The sequence below is a fragment of the Leptosomus discolor genome, chromosome 1, assembly GCF_034619465.1.
Source record: "Leptosomus discolor isolate bLepDis1 chromosome 1, bLepDis1.hap2, whole genome shotgun sequence".
Classification (NCBI taxonomy): domain Eukaryota; kingdom Metazoa; phylum Chordata; class Aves; order Leptosomiformes; family Leptosomidae; genus Leptosomus; species Leptosomus discolor.
In genome coordinates, this window is record NC_141391.1 from 19,644,916 (window position 1) to 19,660,551 (window position 15,636).

At 38.1% G+C, this 15,636-nt stretch overlaps 1 protein-coding gene across 1 annotated transcript in view; it reads left to right on the forward strand.

Annotated features, from left to right (window-relative positions):
* ZMYM2 (zinc finger MYM-type containing 2) overlaps positions 1 to 15,066 on the forward strand; it is a 71,603-nt gene extending 56,537 nt beyond the window's left edge. Inside the window, exons 14-23 of the mRNA XM_086481803.1 lie at positions 128 to 243; positions 1,093 to 1,264; positions 2,203 to 2,310; positions 4,034 to 4,128; positions 5,314 to 5,482; positions 6,390 to 6,541; positions 10,546 to 10,660; positions 11,753 to 12,004; positions 12,387 to 12,507; positions 14,874 to 15,066. Coding sequence (XP_086337929.1) covers positions 128 to 243; positions 1,093 to 1,264; positions 2,203 to 2,310; positions 4,034 to 4,128; positions 5,314 to 5,482; positions 6,390 to 6,541; positions 10,546 to 10,660; positions 11,753 to 12,004; positions 12,387 to 12,507; positions 14,874 to 15,066 — 1,493 coding nt within the window. The remainder of the gene's footprint in view (positions 1 to 127; positions 244 to 1,092; positions 1,265 to 2,202; positions 2,311 to 4,033; positions 4,129 to 5,313; positions 5,483 to 6,389; positions 6,542 to 10,545; positions 10,661 to 11,752; positions 12,005 to 12,386; positions 12,508 to 14,873) is intronic.
* Positions 15,067 to 15,636: the final 570 nt, after the last annotated feature.

Genomic DNA, 15,636 nt, shown 5'->3' on the forward strand with positions numbered 1-15,636 from the left:
GCAGATTTTTTAGCTGTTATTGTCTTGGAACATATTGCAAATATTCTGATTTTTTTCCCTAAACTACAAGTGTAAAATTTATTTAAGTACCTGGCAGTGTTTGCCTTTTTCTTTTTTCTTTTAATAGAAGATGATTGGAAAAAAGAGTATGTCCCAGTGCCTATTCCTGTACCTGTCTATGTTCCGGTGCCTATGAACATGTATAGTCAAAACGTTCCTGTCCCTACAACAGTTCCTGTTCCTGTAAGTGAGACTTCAGCTTCACTTTTAAATTAGCATCCATTCACATGCGTATGTGGGACCACTTTTGGTTGTTGATCGTTCTCACTCTGGTTGATCTAAAGGATTGCAGGATGCTGCGGCACTATTCATTGAAAAAGCATTAGAAATCTGACAGTGGCACTTAGGTCCTAAGGAACAATGAGGAAATTATCTCCCTGCTTTCAGTGTGAAAATCTTGTGCTGCTGAACTTTTTAGGAACAATTCTGAGTGATATTTTTGAGTTTGCTGAATAAGCGTTAAACATCAAGATTTGTTCTAGTAATGGGGAAACTGAAAGAATGTGTTGGGGAGGGATGCCAGAGTGGGATAAACAGAAGGAGGAAAAGCAAAAAAAAAATGAACCTTGTGCCAGCAAGAGAGGATTAAGTTAAATTTGTTATCACTTATGTACCAAATCTCATCCATGTCATGGGGAAAATCCCTGAATTCTTAAAATTACGTGTTTCACAAGCAAGACACTAAAACAGTATGCTGGTTTGTCCAAAGTGTTAGTCTGAAGTTAGTCAGTCCATTTTGAAGCTCCAAAGTCCCTTCTGTTCTTACTTTGACACGGTGTGTTTTGTCATATCTAATTTTTTTTTTCTGTATCTTTTCCTCATTTCCCTTTGTTCTGAATCATTTATATTGAATTTTTTAACCTGTCAACATTTGTTTTTGTTAGCCCACACTGGAAGTGATATGTTTCGAATATGTATTAACTCTGTCTTTTAGAAAAGGGATGTAGTTTGTTTCTGTGTTGACTGCTGTTGATGCTTTGTTGCAGCATGTATTTTTCTTTTCTAATTGTCTCTTCCTCCCTATCTGCATAGGTGCCAGTTCCAGTTTTCTTGCCTACAACTCTGGATAGCAGTGAGAAGATCCTTGCAGCAATAGAAGAGCTGAGGGGAAAAGTGCCCTCAAATGCTCTGGAAACTGAGCTGCTGAACTTGTCAGGGATGGTACCTGAACATGATGGAAAAGCTGAAGCTTCTGATGTGGCCAGTGAGTTTCTTGCAGAGTCTTTCGCTCTTTGGAGTGCTGGGGTGTGTATGTGGGTGTGTGCAAATCAACAGAAGAGTTGGGGGTGTTATTTTTTGTTTTAGGGAAAGATTCTTTGAGTACAACAGTGCTATTATTGAGTTCTTACATTAAGTAGAAATTTTAATTATTTAAATATTTTTGAAGATCACTTTAGCACATTTGAAATACAGAAAACTTTCTGAAGTCTGTTGTGTGACTTCAGTGTGCTGTACCAGACCATCAATAGATGTCTCAAAGGGTGTTGATAAATGACATGAACTTATGCCTTGGGCCTGGTATAGAAAGCCAGTGGTGCTGCAGTGTCAGAAGGCTTATTTCAAACTGTTGCCATTCCCCCACTAAAGCTGGACAATTCTGGTAGTGCTGCAAGGTTGTCATTTGCGAAGTACGGCTAGCTGAATAAATGGGATCAGAGCTTGCTCATTTGCAGAGAACTGAATTTGGAGAAACCTGTCTTTGCCAGAAGTTAGCTTTTGTTTCTGTCTGCCTGCCTGCCTTGTTTGCTTTTGTAGGATCTCTTTTACAGACTTGAAAGTCTGTTCAATTGCAGGCAGAATCTCGTAGAAACATGTAGATAGTTAGATTTATCAAGCTTGTTTGAGTTCTGTGATTGGTTGATGTGATCCAGATTTGCCACTATTTGATTTTCTATGCTCTTGCTTTGATGACTCATATTGATGAAAAAAGACATGGTCTAGTAAGTATCTTTTCTGTTTGAAGGAAATCAGTTTGTAAAATTAAATCTGAGATCCCAAGAACAACAAAACCTGGCATGGTGATGACCAGAACAAGCAGCTTTAGAACCACTCAGCTTCTAATGTTCTAAATCTGCCCTGCTTTGACTAATCCGTGGTTAAAACAATGACAGTTTTTCCCTTTTATTTTCTTTTTTTTGACAGGTGTGATAGTTGAGTCAAATCTACTGAACTCAGAAACAGAGGCACAGACAAGCTTGCCCGATGTTCCATATGAACCAGACCTTGATATTGAAATAGACTTTCCAAGAGGTATTTTTTCTTTCATTTTAATAAACATGAAATAGACATTATGGGCAACCATTGTAATTTGCTTCATCATCCTTTCTGAGAAGCTTTATTTGATTGTAAGATCCACTTGACTGACTGTTAGGTAAAGCTTTGCCATGTCTTTGCGAGACTGGGGACTTCTGAATTAGTTCCTCTGTCTAAGTACAGTATTTGAAAGAGAATGCAAAGAAAAGGGAGAATTAGCGTTTCACAAATGAAGTTGGCTGCATCTTTTGGTTTTGGATGTGGATTTAGGAAAGCTATTTTGAAGGCTCAAAGACTCAGGTGGCATGCGTCATGGAAAATAATAATGAATGCATTCTTCGGTCACCAGGTATTTCTGTGCGAAGGTGGTGGTTTAAAGCAGAAATGACGAAAGGGCAAATTTCCCACTCAAATTTGTTAGAAAATTGCAAGCTGACATGCTGCACATTACTTGTGTTACCTTTCAGTATCTTGTTAGTGTCCATACCTGTATTTGAAAAAGGTAGTTTCTTGGATTGGCAGGAAACAATTTCTACCACTCTACAGAATGCAGGAAACACTGTCTGTTTCCTTATAGTATGTCCTAATCAATCCAAGATCCAAGAAATGTCCTAGCTGTAGCTAGTGTTTCCCTTGACGTAGCTTCCCTTGGACATGTAACTCTCATACCTCCCCTGGATAGCTTCTGTATCTGATGTTGAAAGTCTCCTTGTATGATGTTTCATCGCTTATGATGAAAGGCTGAGGGAGCTGGGTCTCTTTAGCTTGGAGAAGAGGAGACTGAGGGCTGACCTCATTAATGTTTATAAATACGTAAAGAGCGAGTGTCAGGAGGATGGAGCCGGGCTCTTCTTGGTGATGGCCAATGACAGGACAAGGGGCAACGGGTGCAAGCTGGAGCACAGGAGGTTCCACGTTAACATAAAGAAAAACTTTTTCACTGTGAGGGTGACAGAGCACTGGAACAGGTTGCCCAGAGAGGTTGTGGAGTCTCCTTCTCTGGAGACTTTCAAAACCCGCCTGGACGCGTTCCTGCGTGACCTACTCTAGGTGGTCCTGCTCTGGCAGGGGCGTTGGACTAGATGATCTTTCGAGGTCCCTTCCAGCCCCTAACATTCTGTGGTTCTGTGATAGGTATCCGCACTAGATGCCCAGGATGGGTTTCTCAGTTCGCTGTATGTCTAATTTAAAGATCAAGTCTAGGGCTTAGTCTGACCTTAGTCTTAGGATGTTTATTAGCCACATGCATACTAGATTTTGATTTTTAATGTTTTTAACCAAGTACAATGTGCTATATAAAATATAAAACATTAATAAAAATGATGGAAATACATGAACAAAAGTGCATGTAGTAAGTTAATTTGTATTTTTGCCACTTGTAGCTGCTCATTCTCACCATAATTTAAAACTTCTTAATACGAAAGATTGTCTTGGTGGAAAAAATTGTGTAAGGGTCCATAGTAGGAAATGCTGCCTTAGTGAATTGAAACAGTGCTTAAAAATGTTGAGCATTGTATCCTTTACAATTTATTTAGAAATAAACGTCTTGATATCTTTGCCTCACTCTCAAAGTAAGAATAGGTTTATTTCCTCTTACTGAAATCCAGTCTTTGGTAATGTTTATATGTGTGCTTTTGTGAAGCACTTTATTGCACGCTGATACAGTTCCAATGTTATACAAAAGATGTTTAGAAATAAGTTTCCGTTAATGTATTTTCAGCAACTGAGGAGCTTGATACAGAAAATGAGTTTTTGTTACCTCCTGTTTTTGGGGAAGAATACGAGGAGCAGCCAAGGCCTCGGTCCAAAAAGAAGGTAATTTTGTCATGCTGTTAAAAAAATTTAAAAAGCATAAAACTTAAGTGGGCAAAAATATGCTAGGGTTTATTTCCAGTTTTCATACTACTCTAAAATGTCTTACTGCCTATTCATATCTAATATCCTATCTTTATGATGTGAGTTGATATATTTCAAATAATAAAATTATTTCAGTCCTATGTCTGTTGCAGTTAACTGTTGGATTTAATAGGACTCTGATTTCTAAATTCTGGTGCCATTTGTACTTCACATTGGTAGGACTGTTGGTATAATGTGCTAGTGTGTATATATGTACTGTACTCTTAGTAATGATTTTCTACCTTCTTCTTTGAACAAAGCTGTCTTGGTTTAATTTGATAGTAAAATGGAAGAATGTCGGCATTACCATGGCTTATAATGGGATCTATAGCACATATATAAAATAGTTTAAAAAACTGTTCTTATTTGAGTGTAATTTTCCTGGATTTTATTTTTAGTCAAAAAATCTTAGTTTTAAACATTGCAAATAAATTAGCCATATTCTTTTATTTAGAAGCAAACTAATAGGAAGTAGTTTCTAGTGCCTGGCACAAAGCTGAAATGGTGGCGTTGCAATAACTGCAGTAGGTATCGCAGCTTTAAAAAAACCAGCCAACTTCTAATAAAACTTTCTAAGAATTAATGTGTCTTTCTAGTTTTAAATTTGGAGCCTAAACTGGTATTATCTGCTGGACTTTGTCCACAAATCCACTACTGGACATGCCTTAATTTGGGACCAATGCTGGCTTTTCCATTGATGGGTTCAGTTGAGCCTAGAAGTTGCCCTTCAGACATAGATTTGTAGCATCTTTAGCTTCCTGCACGTTAACACAATGAAATCCTATAAATATTCTGAATTATTTGGTGCATTGTATGTTCATTGCTTAATATGGTATAACCAATACAGCAACTCCTTTATCAAAATTTATTCTGTCTATGTTAGGAACCAGTTTGAAAGGCAAATTAGAAATGTCTGTCAGCTTAAGTAAATATTGTCCTTAGAAGTATGTTCAACACAGAAACTATCTACTGAATGAAGCACGTGTTTCTTTACACTGAACGTTCAGTCTGTAATTTGGCCTGCAGCTTGCTTATTCTGCCCAGCTTCTGTGTTGTTGCCGTTGGCAGCTCTTGGCGGTGTTAACCACTGTGTTTCAATGGCAGGGGGTGAAGAGGAAAGCGGTGTCAGAATACCAGTCTCACGATGACAGCTCTGAAAACTCAGAGTGTAGTTTTCCATTCAAATACGCATATGGTGTAAATGCATGGAAGCACTGGGTAAAGTCTCGATATTTAGATGAAGAGCTTCCAGAATTAGAGGAACTGAAATCAAGTAAGTATTTCCAAAAGTCTGGCATCCAGATTCTTACTTGATAGGGAGAATCGCTGTACTCGTCTGACTATCAGCTGGAATTTTGGTGGAAGTTTTCACTTGTCCCTAACGTTCCCACAATGACTGGGATTATGTTACCACAGAGTTGCCAAACTTTTTTTTCCCCTGTTTTCCCTACTTGTTTCAAAATGCTGGGTCTCTCACTTCTCGTGTGAGCCAGGACAGCACATTCCTGGCTCTTCTGACTTTCCATGACCATTTTGATTTTTTGTTTGCATCCTGGTTTTCCTCGAATTCTAACTCGCCTTGGAGTTCACACCTTTTCTGGACTTATAAATTGCAAGGGAGAGGCATCCTACTCTTTGTCCTGGAAAGAGATCTTCATCTGAGGCTGGCATTACCTGGCTGTGCAGCTCTGACATGAGGTGGCCTTCACTCCCGTGGAGACTTGCTGCTCTTTCTGCCACACTGCTCTCTGCATACCTTTGTACCTTGAGGGAAAAGGGGGATTGCTGCTACTCCTGCTGTTCTTCAGCTCCCACATGTGTCTTAGCACCCTTGCGTTACACTCTTAGATCTTTGGAAACTTCTGTTTCCCCTGAAGGTCTCCCTGTACAGCACTGTCTTCACTTCAGCATCTTGGGCCACTTCTGTGTCATCCTCGGCTGTGCATGACAGTACATTTGTCAGTGGGTGATACTGCACTTGGTTAACTAGACTTTACTCTGGTAGCCTTGTTTATTTTAATACAGACCTCACATTTGAACTACATAGTACATTTAGACTTGTTGGTTAGCAGAGAGGACATCAAGCCAGTTTCCCGCTTTCCAGTCCAAAAATACCCCATCCCACCCTCGTCGTGTAATAATTTTGTTGTATAATGTAGCATTTTTTCTCTATTTTACAGCAAAGTCTGTCAAATTAAAGGAAGATCTATTATCACATACTTCAGCTGAGTTAAACTATGGGTTGACACATTTTGTCAATGAAATTCGAAGGCCAAATGGAGAGAACTATGCACCTGACAGCATCTATTATCTGTGTCTTGGGATTCAGGAGGTTAGTAGAGGCTGTAGAGATGGGAAGACGAGCTGCTGATTTGACTATAACCCATTTCAGTGGGAGAATGGGGATAATGTGGATTTATTGGCTAGGAGCTATCCTTAATATAACAGCTATGACCTGAAAGACAGAGAGACTGCGATGTAAATCACATTGTAGAAAGCTGTCTGTACAGAAAATGGGTTTGCAGACCAATCCTGAAAACTCAGATGCAAACTGGTATGTTGTAATAATTTTAAGCTTCTTGCTGGGTTGAAGCAAGGAATTTGCAGTCAAAAATGACACAGTTTTTCCAAATGCTGTGCTTCATTTTGTTTGCTAAAGGTGGCTTAATGTAAAAACAGAATGAAACAAGGCATGATCTGTAAATGTTTAACTAATCCAGTTACTTGGCATGTAGTGGAAACACGCTATTTGAGGTGTCTTTTGGGGAGGGTGTAATTTACTGAATATTGCAAACTGTGAGCAATCAGTTTTTTTTTGTAGAATGCAGGAAACTGCTATATCGACTGTCTTACACCCCGCTCCCAAATTGTAATTACATTGTATTTAGAAGATGAAGGGAATCAGTTTAGATGTATCGTGTGTGAAGGCAATAACATACTGCTAGATAATTAGAAAAGCTGTTCCACAGCTTATCTTTTAAGCAGATGGTGTCTTAATTTTTGGTATATAAGGCAAATCGTAGATAAAATAAGCACTATTCAGAGCTGAGAACACAGAAAATTTCATTCAAGTTAAAAGGCAATTAAAAAATGCATATGATGTGGAAAGCAAGCTGTTCACAGGCTTTGCAATCCTGCTTAAACTTTCATACTTAAGCCAGAGGACTTGAATCAAATAACAATTTTTTAAAATAAAAATATTTTTTAAATAAATAGTACCTCCAGTAATTTTTCTGTATTACAAGTATGCAAAATTAAGGAGTTGGTTGATACCTTTACCTCGTGGTTGAAATTTGAGAAGTGAGCATTCATTGTTTGGAATTTTAGTTGATATTACTACAAGGCATGTTTCAAATTCAGCTAGCTTTCTGCTTCTGCACTTGCATGATATACTGTCTCTCTGTATCTTTCTGTTGAATTGAAAATAGTTGTATTAAGCTGATAAACAATAAGCAGTGTGAGGCATGTGTTTATAAAATGGAACTCAACTAATATTTTTTCTTTTTTTCACCTTTCTCTTTGTGCCTTTGACATTGTCTATTTTGTCGACTGTGAAAGCTAGTTATATGTAAAACTTTATTTTTTTTAGCTCATCAGAACCAAAGTTTGTGTGGCACAATGCAATTATCATGAGCCATAATACACAAACACAATGCTGGAACATTAGAGGAACAACCTGTGGTCATTTTATTGTAATTATTGTTTATAGTTAGTGTCCAGTATATAATTCAGGTGATGTTAACAGCCTCATTTCATTGGCCCAGTTATGCCACTGCTATTCAGACTGGTAGGAAGATGTGCCCTGTTGTGAAGAGTTTGGATTTCACAAAGGAAGACAGCAAGTGAGGGACACAAACATGTAAGCCTGTGAGCTGTCAAGGGTTGCAGCCAGCATTTGTATGTGTATGGGTATGTGTTACCTTTCTGAAGAAACAGGTTTAATCAAGTTAGTGGTACGCTAACTGCAATAATGATGTTATTGCAATGTGTAACAAAACTCCATTGCCTTCTAGTATTTACTTAGTCCTTTCCATCTGACAACCCTGTCATGGGTACTCCTGAAAGAGAACAAATTGTCTGCTACTGCATAAACAGTATTGACTCTGTTTAACTCGAAAGGGGTTCAGAGGAGACTAAATGATGCCATTTAAGGATAAAGTTGTACTGAAGTTCATCAATATTTTGCTAACTTGGAGTAAGTTGTTTCTCTTTGAAGGAATAGAACATGGAAGCCATAGGTTAGAAAAAGAGCACTTTCCCCCTTCACCAGAATCACTGCACTCGCTGTGGCTAAGTACAGGCTCAGGTTGGAGTTTTTCCTCATGGGTGTAATATGGTTTGAGCGCAGGGGAAGTGCTCAGGAGTCTTCAAGTCTTGTTGGTTTTTTTTGCTTTGTAAAGTAACTGTTTTTCTTAAAGGAAGCATTTGGAAAATCTGTCCAGCAAACCGGTCCCTGGGTGAAATGGCACATTTTCTCAGTTCAGGTTCATTTGCAGCTGAAATTGTTATGCTTCCAGCCAGAAATGGTTCAATAATGGGTTTGATAACTCTGAAGTACTGATCTTGAAAAATATCACACTTAAATATTGTTGCATGGTCAGGCAAGCATCTAGTGGAGAGGGTTCATCTAGAAGAAAGTGTTAGCGTGCCTTGCTCCCCTGCTGCATCATGGTCTTCATTCGTTGTCTAGTACAGATTGGGGTTTTGGGTGTGGTTTTGCATGTGTAATAATGGGGTGGTTTGTGCAAATTTCAGGCTGATGGAGCTTGGCAGATGTTTGTCTGAAGGTGTTGTGGGTAGCGATTCAGCCTGTCCTCCACTGTGGGACTTAGAGGCATGTCCAGTTCCTTCCTGTTCGCTGCAGTTTCGGTAGACATCATCTCAGGTGGAAAATGCTTGTGCTAATGCTGCCCCGGCTAGAGTTTGTAGAGTAGCAGAGCACAGCGTTATGGTGTGGAAATGAAGGTTTGCAGATGCACATTGTGTACTGTGTAGCAGACTGCAACATAACATCATTCTTCTGTATACTCTGCGGTGCTAATGGTCCAGGTGCTTCAGTTTTCTACTGGGGATATCAGGGTTTAGCCAAACACTTACTCTGAACCAGGAAACAGAAATATTTTTAGTTTAGTTCTCACAGGCTTCATTGGGAATTGGTTTCGAACCAGTTTTCAGTCTTGTTTCAGTTCAACTGTCAGCATTCAGTGTGAGTGTTTAGTGCAAACCAGAGAAAAAGAAAATTCATGGAGGAAAAAATGTGCCAGGGAACAGAGGGGCAAACACAATGAAGCTTATAGTAAGCTGTATGGTCTGGTTTAGAATTGCTTTATAGAATCAAACCTGATATATGTAGAAACAAGCACATTTGGGGCAATATTGTGCTTTGAACAATTAGTTAAATCTATCATATAAAGTAGTTTTCTAAATGAAGATGTGTTGGAGACTTCTAGAAAGTGTGTTCCTTCATTTTTCTTTATTATATAACTAAGTGCAAAGTTAAGGAAGTAAAGATATGCTGAACCATCTAGTATACGAGTGCTGTGTTTAATGTTATTTCAAGTATGTGTACAGAAATAGATGCCATTTCCAGAAGTGAGTATGTTTTTTGTGTCTGTCACTTTTATTGTGTTCACTAACAACAGGCTTGTTCACGCAAAGATAACACTGAAGTGGAAAATGTAAGCAGCCAGTCCTCTGTTTCTTAGAAATGTCTCGAGATGATAAAGTCAAATACTAGTATAGCCCTCAGCCATTAATTCTTGGTAAAGGTTCAAAAGACTTTGTCTGTAAGGTCAAGAGAGTTAAGATAATTAGATTGCAAAATAGGCAGGCGCCTTGCACTATCCTATAATTTTTCTTGCACTGCTGCGTATCATTACCACAAATGCACAGGGGCTTTTTTTGCTCCCACTTCTGTGTTGAAGATGCTTCTTTCAGTGTCCAGAGTTCACATTTAAAATGATAGATTCTTGCTAAATGTTTTGTTTGGGTTTTTTTTTTCTTTGAAGACATAGGTGGAGGAAAAGATAAGTCAGTTATGGTTTGTTTGTGGTTTTTTTTTTTTTTTTTAAATGACTCCCCAGTGTTGCACACAGGAAATTTTAGAGAAAAATGTTAGAGTTGTAATTAATCTATGATTCATATCCAGTTAGAAATTTACAACATATTGGAGGTAACTTTTAACTGCTGAGTACTGGAAAAGTGCCATTGCTTTGTTTTTAGATACTGTTTTTTTTTTTAAATGAAACTGCAAGTATTGTACTGAAAAATAACGCTATAGCACAGGATTTGTTCTAATCTGGAATTGTAAATACTGTGTATTTCTCTTTTCTATAGTATTTATATGGAAGTAATCGAAAAGACAACATATTTATTGATCCAACCTACCAGACATTTGAACAGGAATTAAATAAAATCCTTAGAAGCTGGCAACCAAGCATACTTCCAGATGGTAATTTTCTTTTTGGTCATGTATGTTTTTCATCTTGTAGTAGTTCTGTGTTCTTAAGCATATAGGTACAAACAAACATTTTATGCATTGTGATAGTAATTGATTAGAAATCATAAAGATACCATCTAAGAGTTCAATTAAGACTGTACCTGTTCTTATTGTCTTGTTTCTTGGTAATCCATGCTGCAAGAGTTGATTTTGCCACCGCCTGTTAATCTTAAATTGACTATCTCGTTTTTAGGAAAGTTAGAATAAATGACTGCTCTTCAACCTGTAGTTTTTACCTGAGCTGAGTTTACTTTTTGCCTATTGTTTTCCCAAATGGGAAGCAGGCAGGCACTGGGCTATGTGTGGGTAGGGCTAACGAGCCATGTATTTTAGTCTTTCTCAGCTGGATTGGGAGGAGACTCTGCTGTGGGCCTTCTGCTCAGGAGGATCATCAGTTCGTGGAGAAAACAGGAATTTTCCCCAGCAGATTGATGTTGGTGCTGAACTGCAGAATCCACTGTTCTTCCATCTATCTCACAATTCTCTCTTGAGTGAGGCCTTGTCCTTACCAGCCCCTTTTCTTTCTCCTCTTGATACTGTTTTTTCTCTGTATAGCTCTGGAGAAACCTCTATATGGGAGAGTGCTTTCCAAATGAGATATCCATTAGTAATGAGAAGGAAGAAGGCATAGCTATTTGGAGGCCTTGCCTGAGCAGAATAAAGTGAACTCAAAAATACACTTTACGTGAAGGGATTAAGATTAGCCCCTTGAACAGTTTGTTGTTTTTTGTTTTTTTTTTTTTTAATGTAATAACGTGAGGGAGCTGCATGTAAGCCATGCTGTTGTAATTAAACAGAAACGTGTTCTGTGTGAAATTGCGTGTATTGATATTTCCCATTGATTGTCTCTTCCTGAAACAGTGAGTGTCTTGTGTCTTTAAGAGGTGGGTTTGGGAGTGTGGACATGTAATTAAATATCCTTATTAGAGGCTTCTATCATGAGCATTTTGTTAAATTTTACAGTAAACAGAAACTTTATGCTTTCTCACCTGGACAGTTTATGAGCTAATCCATTGTATTTTCTCTAATATTCTGTGTTTAAAGGATCAATATTCTCTCGAGTTGAAGAAGATTACCTTTGGAGGATTAAACAGCTAGGATCACATTCACCGGTTGCTCTTCTGAATACTCTGTTCTACTTTAACACTAAATATTTTGGCCTGAAAACAGTGGAGCAGCACTTAAGACTTTCTTTTGGCACTGTTTTTAGACAGTGGAAAAAAAATCCTCTAACCATGGAAAGCAAAGCTTGTCTTCGATATCAAGTGTCTTCCCTGTGCAGAGCTGATAGTGAAGGTATTATGGCAGTTCCAAAATAAGTATTGCAGGAACATCCACATTGTGCTCCTCTGAGGGATATCTGGGCACCTTGCCAGGAGCCAGAGGTCTGCTGTTGCGTAAAGTTTAGCAGCTCTCGGCTCCTGACTCTTTAATCAGAGCGTGTGATCCATGGAGACTACAAGGTCTCTGCATTAAAAGATCCCTTTGAGTCTGCTGGTCTCCATGCTAAATGCTATGACTTTGTTGTAGCTGTTGGTTACATTTCCAGTTTGCAGATAGACATAGTTGTGGTGACGGCATTGTGGTGCTTGGTGGGCTGCCCACTCTGGGAAGTTTACTGAAAAAGGTAAAATAACTTCAAATTACAGCTTAGGTGTTGTTGATTTTCTTCTTAAAGATAAAATTACTACTGGAAAAAGGAAACACGAAGATGATGAACCAGTATTTGAACAAATAGAAAACACGTCTGATCCAGCTAGATGCCCTGTGAAAATGTTTGAGTGCTATCTGTCTAAAAGGTAAGATTGATACAGGGTAATACAGAAGTGGTCTAGAGTAGACCAGGTACAAAAGGGAAATGTTTTGATGCAACATGGAATATGTTTCAGCAAAGGGAATGGATTGAGATTTTCTGAAAAAATATCTAAAAGCATTGAAATCTCCAGTTCTGTATCTGGACAAGATGTGCAGAAAGTGTGGAAGCAGCAGACTACTTAAATGTTAATTGTCAAGGACTCCCTGTGGGAATGACAGTATGATTCCATTTGCTACTGAGGGTTTCATTTGTGGAGTCTCTCTCTCTTCAGTAAGAATTGGATTGAGACAATGGATTTGCTTCATGTTAAGTCATCAGGAATCTGAAATGGATGTACTTTTGAGATACCTAGTTTGAAAGCATGCTTAAAATATTTTGTAGTAGAAAAAATACTGACGGTAACCCAGCATTTAGAAATAGCTTGTTTCCTTCCAGGCTGAACAGAAATTAATATATTAAAAAGAAAATTTTAGGCAACTCTTAATTTAGCAGCTGTTTTGGAAGTGTTTGAAAATAGGATTTCATGGGAAATAATTTCTTTAATTGGAACAGCCTTTCGAGTGACTGATTTTAATGTAGATTTTCATAACTCTTAAGTGAAATATAGGCAAGTGATACCAAAGAAATAAACCCACATTGTATATACAGCACAATAGATCAAGTTAAGTATGTGTTAGGAAACAGCATTTTACTCTTAAAGGTGAAGAAAGAGCTTATGTAGGCAGAAGTGCAAGTATGTGATGTTCTAGAGAGAAACAAAGAGTAACTTGTAGGCTGTTAATGCAAGCACTTGCTTTTCATAAACTCAGTTAATTCTGATTTGTTGCAGTTTTTTGGTGTTTTTTTTTTTTTTTGCCTTCACACACTATCTACTGTCATGGTTTGGAGAGGGTATATCATTAAAAAGTTGAAATTGGATTTTTGAACTGAGTTACACAGCCAGTAGAAGGGAAAGAACAAATAATTCCTTTTTTCTTTAGAAACTTCTCAGCTTTGGGGAAAAAGTGCACTTAAAGCCATATGGAGCATCATTTATGGTGTGGTTTCAAGCCCTGCTGTTTCGCAGATACTGGTCACCATTGCTAACTAGATCAGTAGACTGCTTCTCCTGGTTCCACTTCTAATAACATAGACCTCCCATCTTTGATGAAATAATTTTAATAAATATTTAGCACTTAAAAAGCTATTGTAAAATTTAAGGCAATGTTGTAATTCACGGTAAAACTATTGTAAAATTTAAGGTAATGCCAGCTGTTTGAAATAGACTTGGCAATCAGTGGACAGTCCCAGCTGAAATTTCAGGATTGTCTCATTCACAGCTGTGAACACTGTATCATTGCTTGTTCCTATAAAAGTACTGGCTTGTCAAAAAAAGTTGGAAGGAGGTTAAAATATTTAAATTATTAGAATATTTTAAACAATTATATTTTGCTTCTTATCTGGCTCTTAATGTGATTTATGTGAGAGCAGAACAAGCCAACATTCACCCCAGCAGATGAAGAGCAACACCTGAAATCTTATCAGCCAGTTTGGGAAGATGAGCTGTTAAAAATTCTTATTTTTACCAAAGAATCATGAAATAGAGTTGACTTCTGAAGTCTGCAGTATTTATGAAGGAGGGAGCATGAGTGAGCACTTGCACATGGAGAACTAAAAATTATTTTCTGAGACTTGCCTAAATAGACAAAATGCTAGAATTTCCTTAAAGAGGTCTTCTCCAGTGGCTTAGCGGATGTCTCTGAGCTGGATCAAACTCCAAAGTATAGTGGGTCAGGAATTAAGATATTATAAGACTTATAATGACCAACGCTTTAAGTAAAATAGGAGGAGGAGAGATTTTAGTGTGTTGTTGTATTTCTGTGCATCTCTTAAAACTACCATCCTTGATTTTTTTCAAGGGAGCCCCAGGCTTTTCCTTCAGAGATAGCTGCATCAGGCAGCAGTGCAAGTAATTACTGATGTCAGTGTTGGGCCTCATTGCAAATCTGTTCATCAGGGGATCCTAAATAGATAGAAAACACACTGGTTTAGCAATCCTGGATCTGCAAAGTTTTGAAAGCTGGAAGAGTCTGTGGTCTCCTGTATGCCTGCTAAGTCCCAGGCATCTGCTTTTGGCCGCTCTGAGGATATGGGACTGGCAGGGCTTGGGCCGGGACTGGCTGGGCTTGGGCCAGACCTGGCGCAGCTGCTTCTGTGAAGAAAAGACAGCATTTCTCCACATCAATCTTTTCTTTTGTAACTTGCCTAGGTACAGTTAGTGTTTCATTTGTGTAGGATATTGGAACTGCTAATGTCCTGTTTTGTCCCATGAGGCTCTTTCTCTAATCTCCCATGTTTTCCCCCTTGTAGCCCACAGAATCTGAATCAGAGGATGGATATGTTCTATCTGCAACCAGAGTGCTCTGTCTCTGCGGAGAGTCCCATCTGGTACACTGCCACTTCACTGGACCGCAACACTTTGGAAAATATGCTCGTACGGGTTCTTTTAGTAAAAGATATTTATGATAAAGACAATTATGAACTGGATGAAGACATAGATTAAAACAAACTTCCAAAAACTGTCAAGAAAACAAACAGCATTAGATATAGTCATGCTGCTAGACCTTTACTATGGAAATAATTTCAAGTTTACCCTTTGTTTTATGAGTTTTGTAGCAGTGTGTACCCTCACCTGGGTATTACCATGTAAATATTCTGTGAGTGAAAGTTTCCATTATTCTGCATAGTGGTTTTAGGATACATAACAAACACATTTCAGATTCTTCTTTTTTTTTATTCTTATTATTTATTTGATTAGGTATGTTTGTAACTTTTTACATTGCAAAATATGAATGAGAATGTGCCATGTGTAATTTTTTTTTTCCCTTGTAGTAAGAGACACCCATATTGCACAACTCTGCTGTTGGAAGCTCCCTTGAAAGGAGGCTCTTTTAATGGGTTCTTAAACCGGATGGTTGTATATGGGTAGCACTACTAAAGTTTAGAACTTGCTGTGTCTTTCAGGATTTTTAAATAAATTGTAAACTAATAGGTTTTTTACTTTTTAGTTACTGAAGCCTTATGAGGTTATGTAGAGAGATTCCATCTTATGTACCAAAAATAGACGAAAGAG